We start from the raw sequence: 16,180 nt of genomic DNA, 5'->3' as shown, positions 1-16,180 counted from the left end.
GTATCAACCTTTTTTTGGAGAATATGTATTGGTGAATTTTGGTAGTAACCCAAAATTGGTAACGAAGAAGGCATCAATTGTGAAGGAAGTAAAATTGGAGAAAGATCTGGAAATTCCCGTTCAAATTCATTCAATAACCTTTTCTTTTCAACATTAGTTTAAATTACTCAAAAACTCTTATCATCGTTCAATACATCTTGTCTTATTGATATCTATGTCTACTAATACCCATTATCAACACCACCAATTTTACTTCCTGTGATATCTTATAAACTGCATATTTTCAAGTACTACATCTGATTAATACGGTTTGAATGTAAATGGTGAGTCAAATGTTTCTTCTGCTGAGGTTGGCAATGATACAATTATATATATGCTTACTTCTATGGTCTCTGAGAGGAGTTGTGTACATGGGAATTTGCTTTCAATAATATTTCAATACTTCTTCAATATTTTAACACCTCAAATTTTTTTAATTCTTCTCGATGCTTATTACATAACCATCTCCTAAAATCTCCTAAAAATTGGTAATGAAGACAACTTACTGGTCTGAAAAATCATCAATACCCCCTATGTTAACCAACATAGTGGAACAACTTTTAAGAGGCATTTTGACTATTTCATACTACGATTTAAAACCCTAAACAACTCAGAACTTGGTCATGAGCTTTGCAACCAAAATCTCCACCATTAAATCTTTTAAAAAATCTCCACTACCCATTAACAACATCTTAAAACCAATTTAAAACTTCTTAATACCTGGATTCATCTTTGTTTCACAACTAATCCAGTACTTACTTTCCACCAATTCTAAACACCGTTCAAAATCATTTAAACAATGAGATCACAACAAATCAATACCAAAACCATTATCAATTATATTTATTAACCAACACAGATAATACCAATACCAATTATGTTCGTTAACTAACACAGATCAATACTACCAATTGAATAAGTATTTTGACTATCTCACACAACTATTTGAAGGGATATTTTGACTATCTCACACTATGGATTCGAAGAGAAACACCAATTTTCTCGTACAAAGTTAAAGGGAATTTGAAGTTCGAAGATTTTTTTTGCATTTATTTTCTTTCTGCAAATTGATCCCTTTGTATGGTCAACGTGCATCAATTTGAGGGGGGATATTAGGATATGTAAGTAACACTTGGGTTATACCATGTGTGGTAGTATAAGTAGTATCCTTGTTATGTAATAATCTAGGGATTCATAACAACAATTTAAGGAATTCTTACGGATAGGAAGTAACTTACCATCCCCAACCATAATCTTTTATGTGCCAAAATGTATAGTAGTTGCCTGTAGAATGGATGAGTCATTTTTCATATGACTAGAGGCCCCTTAGTCGGGTATCCAAACAGGACCAGAAGTACCGTGACTCCAATATCCTCCACTCTCATTAGCGGTATCAGAAGGAATTTGCACATTAAAATCAAACTCATTTGAGAACCCTAGAGAAGGATTTGAGGTACTTCCTGCATTGAGATTAAGTCCAAGAAAAGCCTTCTGTGGAGGTGCAACATTGTTTCTAGATGCAGTATATCGAAATATACAATGATTTGCAAGATGGCCTTGTTTATGACAAATCTGACAAGAAATTGAGTCATAGTCCACCACTTGTTTTTTGTGGAGGATGGAATTCAGTTTTGCGAAAACCAGGATGATGAGTGGATGAGATAGGTGTACCAGAACTTAAGAGACGTAAACAAGAGCAACACAAAACTGAGTTTTTTATATACATGCAACGCAAAAATTTAAAGAAGAAGCATTGCCCATTGTCGCTCAAGCTGTATGTTTCGGGGATAATTAGGAAAGACCAAGAGGCCATGCCTTCACTTCAATAATTTTTGAAGTAAAGGTGTTATTGTTGCACTTCGTAACCCATGGTTTGCTTGTCTTAGCTGTTTAATTTAGTTCTCGATTAGATTGTAACCGACTAAATATACTATATAAGAAAATTCCAATGAGAATAGAAAATTAGATAAACTTAAGGTTTTGCGACTAAATCCAAATACGTTCTTACGAATAAAATTCTGTCTAATATTAGTACTGACATCAACGGAGTAGAACGTGATAAGCTTTAAGCTTTGTTTTCCTTGTGCTAAAATTGTAAGATTCGTTCCATATTCGCAGCAGACCGGCGGAGAATTTCATTTTCTTCAGATAAAATCCTGTTCTGTTTAAATTAAAGAATCGCGTTGAGCAGTGCAATGACTCAATCGCTGATTAATTCCAATAGCTACTCTAAACATCCCATCCACAGGATATTTTTTTATAAACCAGGCTCCAGATATTAGCCTCTCTGCCGTATATTGTTTGTGAGGCTTGGCCGATTCCAGTAACCGTAGGAAATTACGTACGCCGAAAACATCACGCACATTCATGAAAGCGTTCATCTTCTCTCGGGGAAAATATGGTGCCAAGGGACAATTTGGTGTACATTTTTTCCTCTGAGTTTTGCAGGCTGCACAACCTTCACATGATCTCGTAACCTTGGGTCTTTTTTTCTATTTCAAAAAATCAATCATATAGAATATATTAAAAATTAATAAGCATCATAAATAATTACAATGAAACACAATATTATGGATGAGATTAAGTAAGAAGACCCATACCTTAATATCAACGAGGATTTTCTTAGTTTGAGACAGATTTCCGGGGCACACGCGAAAGTATGTTTTCAGTAATATCTGGATGAAGGTTCTCCATGGATCTAAAAAAAAAAGAACAACCCTAGTTTTTTGCTGGCAGAGGTTTCTATCGGTTTTCAAGGTTAAGTTTTGAGACCTTTTTTTTCTTCTTTGAGACTTTTTGAGTACTATGTAGTATATATATTCAAGGTACGAAGGTAGGAAGTAGCTCACTAATCTGATTTTTGTTGGGAATCTGAATTACTTACCCACGCGACGTAGACAGTTAAACATAGAGGTGCTGACTTGGCTACGGTTTCCAAACGGGGTGCCTTCCCAGTAATTCACTGTTTTTCGTATAATTTAGCCCAAAATTCTGGCCAAAATGGACTGGTTAGTCTAGCAGGTACAAATTAATATCGGAATTACTTTTAAAAGAAAAATATACGAATAGTCTTCATGAAAACACATTGTAAGTTATAGGGTAAATTATAGTTGTAACTTACTACAATTTTTGGTAATCTTCGGATCACTTGGTACATATTATAGGGTTTTTGCTAGGGAGAAAGTTCTAAGTTGCCAAGTAACTCCGCATCAGTGGATATGTATTGGATCAGAAGATATATTTCAGGTCCTGAGAAAAATTAAAGGTCCTTAACGCATATTTAAAATTCTATTATAAATTTTGGATCACATGAATGGTTTCATAATTTGATGAACAAATCTTTGATCATGAGATAATTTCCATAACTCATTGCAAATTTTAATTTATGGAGCAAGTTTTAAAATTCTACGAGGATTATAGAAGAATTCGTAGTACCTATATAAATTGATATAAAGAGGGAATTGGAGGCTGTAAACCAAGAGATCTCTTTTTTTATTACATCTGATTAGGTGAGTATCTTTTGCTTAATAAATTCTGCAACATTATTACAGAATATTTTCAAAACGCTAAACATTATTTTGTTGTAATCTCGAAATATTATGTCATAATTTTGCATTCATTGTGGACTGATTACATATTGTTTACAAGAAAAAGAATATCAAAATACAAGTAATTTAAACACAAAATTGGTTAAAAAAACCAAAATTAACAATTCCTAGGTGAAATGGACAGTTAGATTTTAATACTGTTTAAATGGACAAAAATGTAAAAATAGGCAGGTTGTAACCAGTTTCATCGTCCCCATTTTCAAATATTTTTTCGTATTTTTAATTTACACGGGATGTATCCAGTTTCATCCTTGCTATTTTTTAAATTTAAGCTAGGATGAAACCAGTTTCATCCTTGCCAGTTTCATCCTTACTAATTTTTTTCTGGCCATTTCACCCAAACTATTTTTTACTCTTCCATTTCAACCGTGATTTAAAAATATTTGGTCAAATGACCCATTTTCCGTAACTTAAAACCCAAATACAAATAAAAATACCAATTACAAACCATCCGAGAGGCTAGAGCAGGCTACCATCTCTCGTTATTTCTCCTCTTCTCTCATTGATTTGCATATTTTATTTTATTTTCTTTCTTCTCCAATTTTCGTTCTTTATAAAAAAGTATATACTATAAACTCATACCTCGAAGATGCCGTTTTAGTTTTACCTTAGCTTCCGATCCATTCAAATACGCTTTTTAAAAGGTGAAAGGCTTGTGGAAAACACAGGCTCACGTGTCATCTAGCTCTGGCTTTACTGGTGTGGTTCTTTGAACTGGTTGAGCGATTAGGGGACTTAGGTTTATTTTTAAGGTTGATCAAGAAATGATCAAGCATCTTACATTTATGCCATATGGAGTAATTAAAAAGTGTTCATTGATGGCTGCAGGCACTACAAGAAAAGTTGGATTAAGCGATCAGGCATTTTTGGTTGGAAAAGCCCATATTGAGTCGCTCTAACCCTTAAAGCGACTTAATTTGGCTCTCGCTCTCGAGTTGCAAAAGGTGGGATTTCTACAAGTCTAGAGCAGCTAGGCAATCGCTTTAGTAATCAAGCAACTATCATGTAACGTGCTTTTTCTTAATTGCTTCATGGCTAAACCGACCTCCCTAGAGCAAGCAAAATAGTGATCACTTTAAAGCTAGACCAACCAAAATACAGCAAGTAAAACGTTGATCACTTCATAGATAGACCAACCATAATAGAGCAAGTGAAATACCTGAAGTTGGTTGCTTACATTTTTGAGCTACCAAATGTTTTGCCCTGAAGTTGGTTGCTTGCATTTTTGAGCTACCGAAGTTGGTTGCTTACATTTTTGAGCTACCAAACTTTTTTCCCTAAAGTTGGTTGCTTACATTTTTGAGCTATCAAACTTTTTTCCCGCTACATCTGTTGTTCTGGTGCCGAACTTATCTGGCCTATTTCGATTTAGATAATCCTAAATTGAAATTACAATTAAAATTGATACTAAAACAAATTATGAACCAAATTAAAAACTGAATCATGTTTTATTATATCACATAGATCAATTTACATCATTTCTTAAAAAAAAGACAATCTTTAGAGGAACAAAAAGATCAAAAATACAAACTAATCATTTCTTTAAAAAATGCTGATTACAATTTCCTTAATTTTGAAACTAAAGATGAACACTCCTTCGACTTTGTAGCACCAAGCAGCTGATTATTTCGAAAAAGAAAATATGAAGTATCATGTTTCTATATACTTTTCCCATTAAGCTGAAATCTCAAGAAATTGAAATGAATCTTACCCCGATGCTTCTGATAACCCATAAACTAACTGCCATCAATAATCCAAGTCCACTTTTATTGAATGCTAAAGATTCCTCAAAGATAATCCCTGCATATCCTAATCCGAATACCAATCCATGGCTATGTCCTGTACCATGATACAAATTCCAGTTAAACCAGTGTCAGCAAGTTCTTTTGCATGTCTAGGCACTTCAATGGAGATAAACAACGAACAGTGTTAAAGAGAAACTTAACCTATATGGATATATGCAATGGTTCTACTCATAAGCAATCAAAGAAAGCACAATTTAAATGACGATTCAGGAAAACAAAACATGGGGATGGACCTGATTGGCAGCAACCCACATCCCCAGCCGCAGCTGCTCCAACGATTGCAAACGCTTTCAAGAAATCAGTCTTTGGCTGGTAACTCGCTTCAAAATCTTGGGAGCTCACATCATCAACTGAACATAATGGATCACATGTCCTTGACCTCTGCATCAATTCCTACAGAAAATGCAACTATCAATCAACTGAACAGTATGAATCATATATCCACAAACAGGGAAATGCTTGTGCAGATATTTTAGCAAATGGGGTTCATTGCAGGTAGTTTGAACCACCTAGTATGATCCAAAAATGTAATGAAGGTGGACACAAATGTCCTACCTACATATAGATTAGCTTTTGATTGTCGAACCTTAGAAACACAGTGGTCAGGATGGGTGCATGACAAACAATAATATGATTGATTCGAACATCGTCTTGCAAGTATTACCAAATAGAACTAATTTGCCCTGTTCCTGCAATTAACCACTTGCATAAATTAGCAAACCAACACAAGGTAATTGAGAAAATGTAAGAAGTCAAGTGACTTAAATTTCAACTCGCCAGAATTGCAATAACACTTCTACTTGGCAGAGAATAGTGCAAGGGATCACCTCGCCAAGACTTTGTGATAATCCCGTTCTAGCTCATCCCAATGTAAACACTATGAAAGAAACAAAAATGAATAAGTGACTACGAATGAAAGACTAAACCATATTCAATTCAACAAAACTTTAACAACTTTACCCTCATCTCCCATGCTAACAATACAGAGAATGACCTACTATAATCAACCATATTATCAAAGGCTACTATAATCCAACTATATTATCAAAGAACTTCCTTCAAGTTACTGAATGAATCACACTATAAATCACTTCAAAATAATTATTTCTCAGAGGAATATTAACAAACACATCATAAGCATGTAACAAAATGTTTATCAAACAATCAAAATGAGATGCTTAAAGCCTCAGACAAGTATTACCAAACAAAAAACCCCTCTAAAATCCTAATTACATCTGAAACTACATTTTCATAATATGGGATCCCATAAAAAGCCGCACAATCAGAGAAAAAAAATCCCTAAAAACATTGATTTCTTTAGTTTCTTAAGCATTTTACTTTCAAGATCTTTGTAAGACCGAACTTCAGTGTTTGTATGGCCACGAAAACAAAATTATAAACATTAGAAATGATGGGGTTTAACTGTAATTCACCATCCATCTTGATTTCAATTCCTTCTTTTCTGTAATCAATTCCATCTACAGTTCAGTTAAAATCTTCATCTCCAATATCTTGTTCAAACCCTAACTGTAATTCACCATCCATCTTGATTTCTAGCAGCAGCAACACCAATTCCACAAATCGAACCCATGATTAAGAAACTTTAATCAGAGATAGAAGAGATTATGAATTTTCTGTTATTGATTCGATGTTCAGGGATGGAGAGATATGATTCTTATGGCTAGGTTAGATGTTGAATGAAGAATTGAAAGGGGTTCTGAGATTGAATCGGTGAAAGAAGAAATCAGTAGAAGATCACGAATTGAAATCGGGTTTCGTTTGATTTAGTGTTTGTAGAAGGTGGATCTGAGGTATTCAATTGATGAGTTTTTGTGACTGAGGTTGTGATAATTTTCACCAGAAATTGCAGATAAGAATTAAGATGGGTCGATTCTATCAAGAAATGGAGATGAATAAGAGGGATTGCGAGAAGAGCAGCGGTGGTGATGCAGCGCTGACGGTGTGCTTCGGAGGAGAGGAAGAAAGAAAGAGAGAACCAAAAGGAATTAGAGTTCGAATAGTTGATGATACAACCAAAATGAAAACTAAAATTATCGACGGACCACATTTCGTTTGATCCACTCATACGGATCAAGAAAAAGATCTTGACGGTTGATATTATATTTGGGATGTTCATGCGGATTGAGAAGTAAGTGTTTTTCTGTTTGTGCTAATACGTACTCATGTATCCGGTTTTGTTATCAACATTTGACACGAAAAAAATCCAAAAAAAATATTAATAAATTTAGGACATTGTTATCGACATTATGATATAAAAAAATCCAAAAAATACATAAGAATGAATCGGGAAAATGAAAAATGAAATCGATAATTGGTGTGTTTCTTTGTGTTTTTGTGCTTTCTTTGTGTGTTTCCGGTTTGAATTTCGACTAGCCGCATAGGTCATGAAGTAATTTCTACTAGTCATGTAGGTCATGAAGTAATTTCTACTATTCATTATAGATAAATATGAAGATCAGTATGGATTTGAACTTCAAATTTGGTATAACGGCATAGAAACTATGAACCACGAATCTCCGGGAGGGTTCTGGCTTCAAACTTAGCATGATACATCATATTTATCGATAAATATGAAGCTCAGTGTCGATTCGAACTTCAAATTCGGTACAACGACATAGAAAATATGAACAACGAAGCTTCAGGAGGGTTCTGACTTCAAACTTAGCATGATACATCATCAAAATCGATAAATATGAAGCTCAATGCCAACTCGAACTTCAAATTCGGTATAACGACAACGAAACTATGAACCAAGAAGATCTAGGAGGGTTCTGACTTCAAACTTAGAAGGATACATCATCAAAATAGATAAATATGAATCTCAATGTCGATTTGTACTTTAAATGTGGTAAAATGGCATACAAACTATGAACCACGAAGCTTCAGAAGAGTTCTGACTTGAAACTTAGCATGATACATCATCGTAATCATTAAATATGAAGCTCAATGTCCGTTCGAACTTCAAATTCGGTATAACACACTATCACTACTTGAACCAGCTTTGTCATTAAAAATAGATTCCTGATTATAAGTTAGACCGGCCTTGTTATCCGAAACCTACTGTTTGGTTTATACAAGTGCATCTCAATAGATCGACCTTAGTCAATTTCGCCACATAGTTATCTATCAAATAAACCGAATGTTCGTGGCTTCACTTAATTTCACTTGTTATTTGTCAATCTTACCCAATGTCAACCGGCCTCACTCAGATTTTCCCAAAAATCATAAGGTTCTTCAGTTATCTATCATTTTAATTGAATGTTTATCGACCTTAATTAATTAAAGACATTATTTATCAATCTTGTCCAATATTACTGGATCTCACTCAATTTTTCTTAGATTCCATGAGTTTATATGGTTATCGATCAAATAAACTAAATTTCCTTCGCTTTGACTTAATTTAACTTGTTATCCATCAATCTTACCCAATATCGTTGGACCTCACTCAGTTTCTCTTAAATAGATTGGTTTATCTAGTTATCCATTATTTTAACTGAATGTCCATCGACCTTTGTGTATTTCACCCTTTATCTATCAATGTTATCCAATTCGCTCGACCTTACTCAATTTCTCTTACATAAATTGGTTTATCCAGTTATTCATTATTTTAACTGAATGTCCGTCATTAGTTCACCGAGGATGGGAACTACTGACAGTAAATCGGGAAAATTGACCAAGTTCCACCGATTTTTTGAAAAAAAGGAATTAATGATATAATTTTTAAATTTTCAAGGTTTTGATAAAACACCTAAAACAATTTCATGTTGAATCATAGGAATCAGATTTTTCCGATTCTTTCTTTTTTCTGTCCCAATTTTTTTTAATCACGCAATTAGGATATAAAGAGTATTTTAGATCATATAAAATTGTGCTAATTACAAAACGAACAAGGAATACGATTTTTCAAATTTATCTGGCCAATAGAAAGCCAAGAGCTAGGTAATGATTGGAAACAAATTCGGTAATTACCTTCGGTTTTCAATTAGATAGAATTTCGAGTATTGTATTAGAAATGGACGGAATGAACAAGTGAATTATTATCGTAGAAAATATGTAGAATATATATATTTTGGATTGAATACTACGAATGTGTATAAATCAATTGAATGAAAATGATTAGAAAAATGAGAAAGAATGGGAAACCCACTTCGTAAAATTACTGTAGAACTTCTATTAGAAACCCACCTCGTAAAATTTCTACAAATCAAAATTAAACATCAAACATCAAACACTAGATTGGTGATCGCTTCCCTTTCCATTATTAGAATCATCCACTTTCCTTTTCTGAATTGGTGGTCGCTATACCTTAGTTGCTGAGACAGGTTTTTAGCAGCCAAACATATTTTGAATTGCTGATACACGGTAGCTTGAAGTAAATAGCTACTAACCTACTATTCCACCCGCTATGTAGTACTGGGAAAAAGGCTGGAGCAACCCATAAATTTAATTAGTAGCTACGATTTAATGGGGGCATGTTAATAGCAGCCAAAGTTTTTGGTAATTGCAAACATGATTACTTAACTATTAAAGCGACCAAAATTTTGAGAGCTTGCTAAGATTTTGGTCGCTTAAACCAAGTTTTCTTGTAGTGAGGGGACACTTGCAAAATAAAGGTTTAGGTAGCCATTTTGATGTTTTTTGATGCCTCTTAGATTCCACCCTGTGTAAGCAGTTTCCATCTCAAAAACATCAAAATGGCTACCTGCACATGTGCCATCTTGCACGATCATTATCAAGTGACCCCTTCAAACATCCAGGTAGTGAACTTTTTTTGCTACTTCTTCAATTTCGTACGGCATCACTGTGAGATGCTTGATTAATTCGTGATCAACTTCAAAACAAACTAAAATCATCGTTCATCAAGTTCAATGAACCATTCCAGTAGACACCAGTTCAAATACTCAGACCTTGTTTGTCTAGATCTAAAAATCTTATTCGGAGTCCCTTTCACTCCGAATAAGATGTCAAATTGATTGTTTTTTCTGTATTATATTATCTGATTTTGTTCATATATTTAAATCAATATACCTCATGGCTCATTGCATACAGATATCATAGGCTAAAGAAGCGCATGACTACTGCTTGAAGTTCATGCTCGACATTACGACTATGTTCACGGCACAACTGGAACTGTTTTATCACTTCATAAGAGATTGCGTACTCTTACTCCGAATCTTGATACTGCTAACCAAAAACTGAGTGAAATTAGTATACCTTCATCTGCAGCGACCACAACAGCGGAAATAACTAATTAATAATATGGAAAACACCCCCAACATCACCCTTCTCCTGATGCAACGGCCGCAACAGCGGAAATAACTAATGGAATGGGAACTTCAGCAGCTTTACATCCATTCCGGATGGAAACAAAGGAATTTACGGAGGAGGAAATTTTGGAAAAGAGGTTGACCAGGGACTCAGGTGATCCTGGGGAATAATTAAGGCTAGAAATAAGTTGAGAACGGAGTGATAATTTATTTTTAGAAGTTTGATCTGAAAGGTTAGAAATCAAAGTGAAATATTTCAGAGATAACTGTCCATTCTAAACTTAAATGCTAGGTATGTCGCTATGATTACCACTATCTTCTTATGTTTTTTTTTTTGCTCGGTAAATAGAATTATATCAAGAAAAAGGCAATTTACAAACTCTGCAAAGTAGAAGCCACCAATCAGGGGGGAAAGGAAACACAACAAAGAAAACCAAAGGAAAGACTAGGGAGGGTCAAAGAACAGACCTCTCCAGTTAGAAATCACATCATGATGCAACAGATTTGTACAAGTTAAATTCTTAGCAGCCCAATGAAAAGCGCTGATTTTAGAATCAGCAATGATAGCCTCCACAGTGCTTTTCTTGCCATTAAAAGTGCGGACATTTCTCTCGTTCCAAACGTTCCAACAAACCCTGGCAGGGATCCTCTTCCATATCTCCTTCCCATCATTTTGAGTGGCCACAGATGACCAGTTCTTAAACAAATTTAAGAGGGATGAGAAAGTAGGAAACTGCACATTTGCTTGAGCGAAAAAGTAAGCCCAAACTTGATGAGTGAACCGACAATTCCAGAAGAGGTGAGTACCAGATTCCAACATATTATTGAACAGAGAACATAAATTTGTTGTTGACGAGCCCCCAAAAACAGACAAAGAGCAATTTCTACGCTGCAGATTGTCAATGGTAAGAAGACTATCAAGAACAAGTTGCCAAAGGAAAAATCCAATTTTATGAGGCCAAGCATTGGACCAAATTTTCTTTCTAGGAAAAGAAGGATTACTGGTAGTTAAGGTATCTAGCTAATAGGCAGACTTAACAGAGAAAGCTCCTGAAGATTCACCAACCCAAACAAGCTCATCATCTTCATCGGGAGAAAAGACTACACTGTTAAGAATTGGAGTCAAAACAGTAAATTCAGCAATCTCAGCATCGTATAAATGTCTATGGGAGATACCGAAGTTCCAATGGCATCCAGACTCATCAAGAACATAAAGTTGGAGCAGGGAGCAATGTTTGATATTAGATATCTCATACAACCTTGGAAAAGTTTCAGCAAATGGACCTTGTGCGCACCATTTATCTTCCCCAAAGAGAATTTTATGACCCCTTCCAATTTTGAATTGAGTAAACTTGAAGAAGTCCTCTGCAACCTTATAAATGTTCCTCCACAAGCTTACACCATGAGAACTTGTTGTTTTCTTAGTCCTCCAACCGAGATCAGAGCATCCATACTTTTCAAAAGTAATTTTAGCCCACAAAGAATTTCTTTCCTTTCCAAGACACCACCACCACTTCATAAGTAACGCCTTATTCATACTATTTAGTTTCCGAATACCTAACCCACCATGATCAAGAGGTTTACGTACTTTGGACCAGCCTACCCAATGGGTTTTTCTCTTGTCTTCAGAATTATGCCATAAGAAGTCTCTAATTGTTTTCTAAATTTTATTAACAACTGATTTCGGAACCATGAAAAGAGAGATATAATAAACAGGAAAACTTAGAAGCACACTTTTAATTAGAGTAAGTTTACCTTCCTTCGTTAAAGAGCTTCTCTTCGAGGAGGCTAATCTATCTTTGCAAGTTTCGATTACTCTATCCCATTTAGATTTCGAAAGACTTTGCTCACCAAGAGGTAAACCGAGATAAATTGAAGGAAAAGCTTCACAAGAACACCCAAAGACAGCTGCCGAAGTGTTGAGATTATTCACTTCACCGACTGCAAAGAGACTGCACTTACTGAAATTTGTGCTTAAACCTGAGGCGAACTCGAACGATAAGAGAATATACTTTAAAAATCTAACTTGCTCCAGGTCGACGTCAAGAAAAACCAAAGTGTCATCTGCAAATTGCAGATGACTAATGGTGGTGCCTCCATTCTTAACAATGAAACCACCTACTTTACCAGCACGTGAAGCTTTAGAGAACATAATGTTTAAGACTTCAGAGACGAGCAAGAAAAGAAACGGAGAAAGAGGATCGCCTTGACGAAGACCCTTCTCGCTGATAAATTTCCCACAAGAGCTTCCATTTACTAGAATAGAAAAGGGTATTTTTTCAATACAACCTTTAATCCACATTCTCCAAATTTGTCCGAAACCCATTTGCTGAAGAACTTCGTCGACCAAGGACCATTTAACATTGTCGAAAGCCTTTTCAAGGTCGATTTTAGAAATCAGCCCCGACTTTTTAGATTTCAACCTGGAGTCTAGACATTCATTAGCTATTAATATGTTGTCCAAGATTTGAAGACCTTTAATAAAGGCTGTTTGAGAATTGGAGACGAGCTTTGACAACAACAACTTCAACCTTTCAGCGAGAACTTTTGATATAGCTTTGAAGACCGTATTGGAAAGGCTGATTGGTCTAAGGTCCTTTATCTCTTCCACCACAGATTTCTTTGGAAGCAAAGAGATAAAAGTGGACTTAAGCCTCCAGTCGATAAAACCCGAGCTTTCGAATTTCCTAACCACTTCCATGATATCATTCTTCATAAAACTCCAGCACTTCACAATAACATTGACTTGGAACCCATCAGGCCCTGGAGCTCTATCTTGCCCCAGTCTTTTAAGAGCAAGCAAAACTTCCTCTTCTTCAATTCTTTTCTCGAGAATCACACTTTCCTCTTCAGAAATTGAATTAAGACCAAGATTAGAAAGAGAGAACTGAAAATCATCCTTCAGTTTAAATCTCTCTTGAAAATGAGAGACAATACTGTCTTTTATAGTTTTTTTATCTTCCACCCAAGAACCCTCAATACGCAGTTTGGAGAAAGTATTCCTCCTCCTACGAGACTTAGCAATTCTGTGATAATATTTGGTATTCCGATCCCCCTCCATCTGCCACTGGATTCTAGATTTAGCCCTGTAGTGCATCTCTTGCATATCCGCAATGTCCTCAAACTTGAGCTTTAGGTGGTTCCTAGTATCAAGTTGATCCATAGAGATAGAACCCTCATCGGCCAACTGATCTAGAAGTTTAATCTGATCGAGAGTCAGTTCAAATTTTCTATCAATATTTCCGAAGACTTCTTTATTCCAGACCCTTATCTTGGCCTTTAACAACTGGAATTTTTTAGCCAATTGAAATCCCGGAGGACCGCTGACTACAAAAGAGTTCCACCATTCAGCCATAAGATCCAATAGAGAGTTTTCAAACAGCCACATACCTTCGAATCTCCAAGGTGGAGGACCCCAGTCTTCGATATTGCAACTCAATAAGATTGGTTTGTGGTCAGACATAGGCCTAGCCATAGCCTTGACAGAGATACATGGGAAATGATCCCATGTACCAATCTCTTCTCGCTCTTTGTTTTAAAGTTGATGTGACGATGTAAGATTTCGGATTGTTTTACTCTTTTCTAACATCATGGCTGTAGATTTCCAGGTTTTCATGAATAAGATGATCACATTTATGTTGTTTTTCTGCAGTTGAATCGGCACTAAGTATACTTTATGGAAAATATCAGTAAATTAGTTCTTTAACAACACAAGTTATTGCTAGAAATGAACATATAGATTTTCAGACCACTCGTAAACCAAAATAGTTATATTATGAATGTTAGAATCTGGTCAATCAAATCATGACACTATTTAAAATTCTGCAAACCCATATCCTATAAGAGTATATGTACAGTTCAAAAATAATTCAGTGCACCAATAGCAAGCATCGACTTTCCATGTACTGCAGAGCTACTGCAACGTAAAATTTGATCTGGAGTAAATGCTTATCATCTGCTGCATCTCCATGGCATGCTAAATTTCTTGCTGATGCTGCAAGGTTAAGGTACAATGGGCGGATAGATAAACCGCCTCAAAAATAAAATCTTTCGATAAAAGAAACGAAACCAACCTACTTGCAGGTATTACTTTCGGACAATTTTGTTTTTGTCCCTTTCACTTCCAATCCATTGCGATTGGAATGTATCCCTTTGTTGCCTCTTTTTATACTTCAATCTTCCTGTTTGATTGTAACTTATTGCTTGTAATTCTTTCTCCTCTCTTTAATAAATTTCTTCTTTCTCGATCAAAAAAACAAAAAAGGCCTTTCACCAACTAGACCTTTCAACGAGACTAAATTGTTTATATGTGGAATTGCATCTACAATCATTCCATTTTTACTGTATCTAATGTGTTGCTTAATTCCATGTTTTGGCTCATAACAAAGACACTCACCAACTTGCCACATTAAAAGTCCACCACCTTTTGTTATAGAGAGCGGGGTAATGGAAATAGTTGCAGGAACACAACACTGAACTCCTTGTTCCAACTCCAAGTATGACATTCTTACCCATTCACATCATTACCAGTTCTCTTTCTTAGTAACGATACGTCATCTTTATCATGATGCAACAACCGTTCCACAACACATAAGCATCCGTCAGAGCATACTAAAACAATTATTTGATTGCAAAAATTGATATTGCAACATTTGCTATATAACAGATAGAAAGATCACATGAGATGATTTGATAAAATAAACTAAGATTTAATCCATAAGACAAGACGATAAAATTTTAAGGCAGCACATCCAAAACAATACATGTCTTTTCTTCTTCTTCTTTGGGCGTAATGATTCTTTACTCGGCTGTTACGGTCTGTTAGGGTATGGGTTTGGTCGGAGGGTAAACCGGTAATACGAGATAATTTCTAAAAGTCAGATACAGTAAATACTTCTCCCTATACACATTTTCATAATACTCCCTCCGTCCCACTCCTAAGTGACCTATTTGAAATTTGCACAACTTTAAAGGCAAGCAAGGAAAATAGTATTTTTAATCATTTTTTACAATTATACCCTTATGAATAATAACTAGTGAAATTTAAAAATGGTTTATCTCTCAAAATACTCCACGGATGTTCGCAAATTTCATACAATTGAAAAGCATTTTAAAACACCTACGTAACGAATATAAACATGCCTATCAAATTATACATATTTCATATATTATTTATAATTAACTAAAAGGATAATTCCGGAATATCTCATTGTTTAGTGATATAGGTCACTTATCATTGGGACAAAATCTAAAATCAAATAGGTCACTTAGGAGTGGGACGGAGGGAGTACTAGATTTCCCCTTAAAATGCTTTCCCCTTAAACAAATCAGCTTTTCCTATAACAAAAATCAAAAAAAATATTTTGCCTTATATAAGAAGACTTGGTACCCTTCCTAGTAAATGTGTAACCATATTAGCACTTGTTAAGGCTAACAGCTC

The 16,180-nt window shown here is 35.2% G+C and overlaps 1 protein-coding gene across 1 annotated transcript; it reads right to left on the bottom strand.

The window, feature by feature from the left end:
• Positions 1 to 1,365: 1,365 nt before the first annotated feature.
• On the bottom strand, positions 1,366 to 14,215 carry LOC113316707. The gene is made up of 8 exons (XM_026564854.1): positions 12,496 to 14,215; positions 11,775 to 12,297; positions 11,209 to 11,654; positions 10,635 to 10,693; positions 5,686 to 5,845; positions 5,359 to 5,486; positions 4,943 to 5,025; positions 1,366 to 1,552 (listed from the first exon to the last, which is right to left on the bottom strand). Exons 1-8 carry the CDS (start codon positions 14,213 to 14,215, stop codon positions 1,366 to 1,368), a joined length of 3,306 nt encoding a protein of 1,101 aa, XP_026420639.1.
• Between the last annotated feature and the right edge of the window lie 1,965 nt (positions 14,216 to 16,180).

Source organism: Papaver somniferum, chromosome 10 (genome assembly GCF_003573695.1).
Source record: "Papaver somniferum cultivar HN1 chromosome 10, ASM357369v1, whole genome shotgun sequence".
Lineage (NCBI taxonomy): Eukaryota > Viridiplantae > Streptophyta > Magnoliopsida > Ranunculales > Papaveraceae > Papaver > Papaver somniferum.
The sequence above is the reverse complement of the archived record's forward strand: the minus strand, read 5'-3'. Positions and strand labels throughout refer to the sequence as shown.

Coding starts and splice junctions, on each gene's coding strand:
- LOC113316707 (XM_026564854.1), bottom strand. CDS start 14,215: ATGGCTAGGCCTATGTCTGACCACAAACCAATCTTATTGAGTTGCAAT. Junction 10,694..11,208: donor TGTGATTTCTAACTGGAGAG/GTCTGTTCTTTG, acceptor TGGTCGCTGCAG/ATGAAGGTATACTAATTTCA. Junction 5,487..5,685: donor TGTGGGTTGCTGCCAATCAG/GTCCATCCCCAT, acceptor ATCATGGTACAG/GACATAGCCATGGATTGGTA.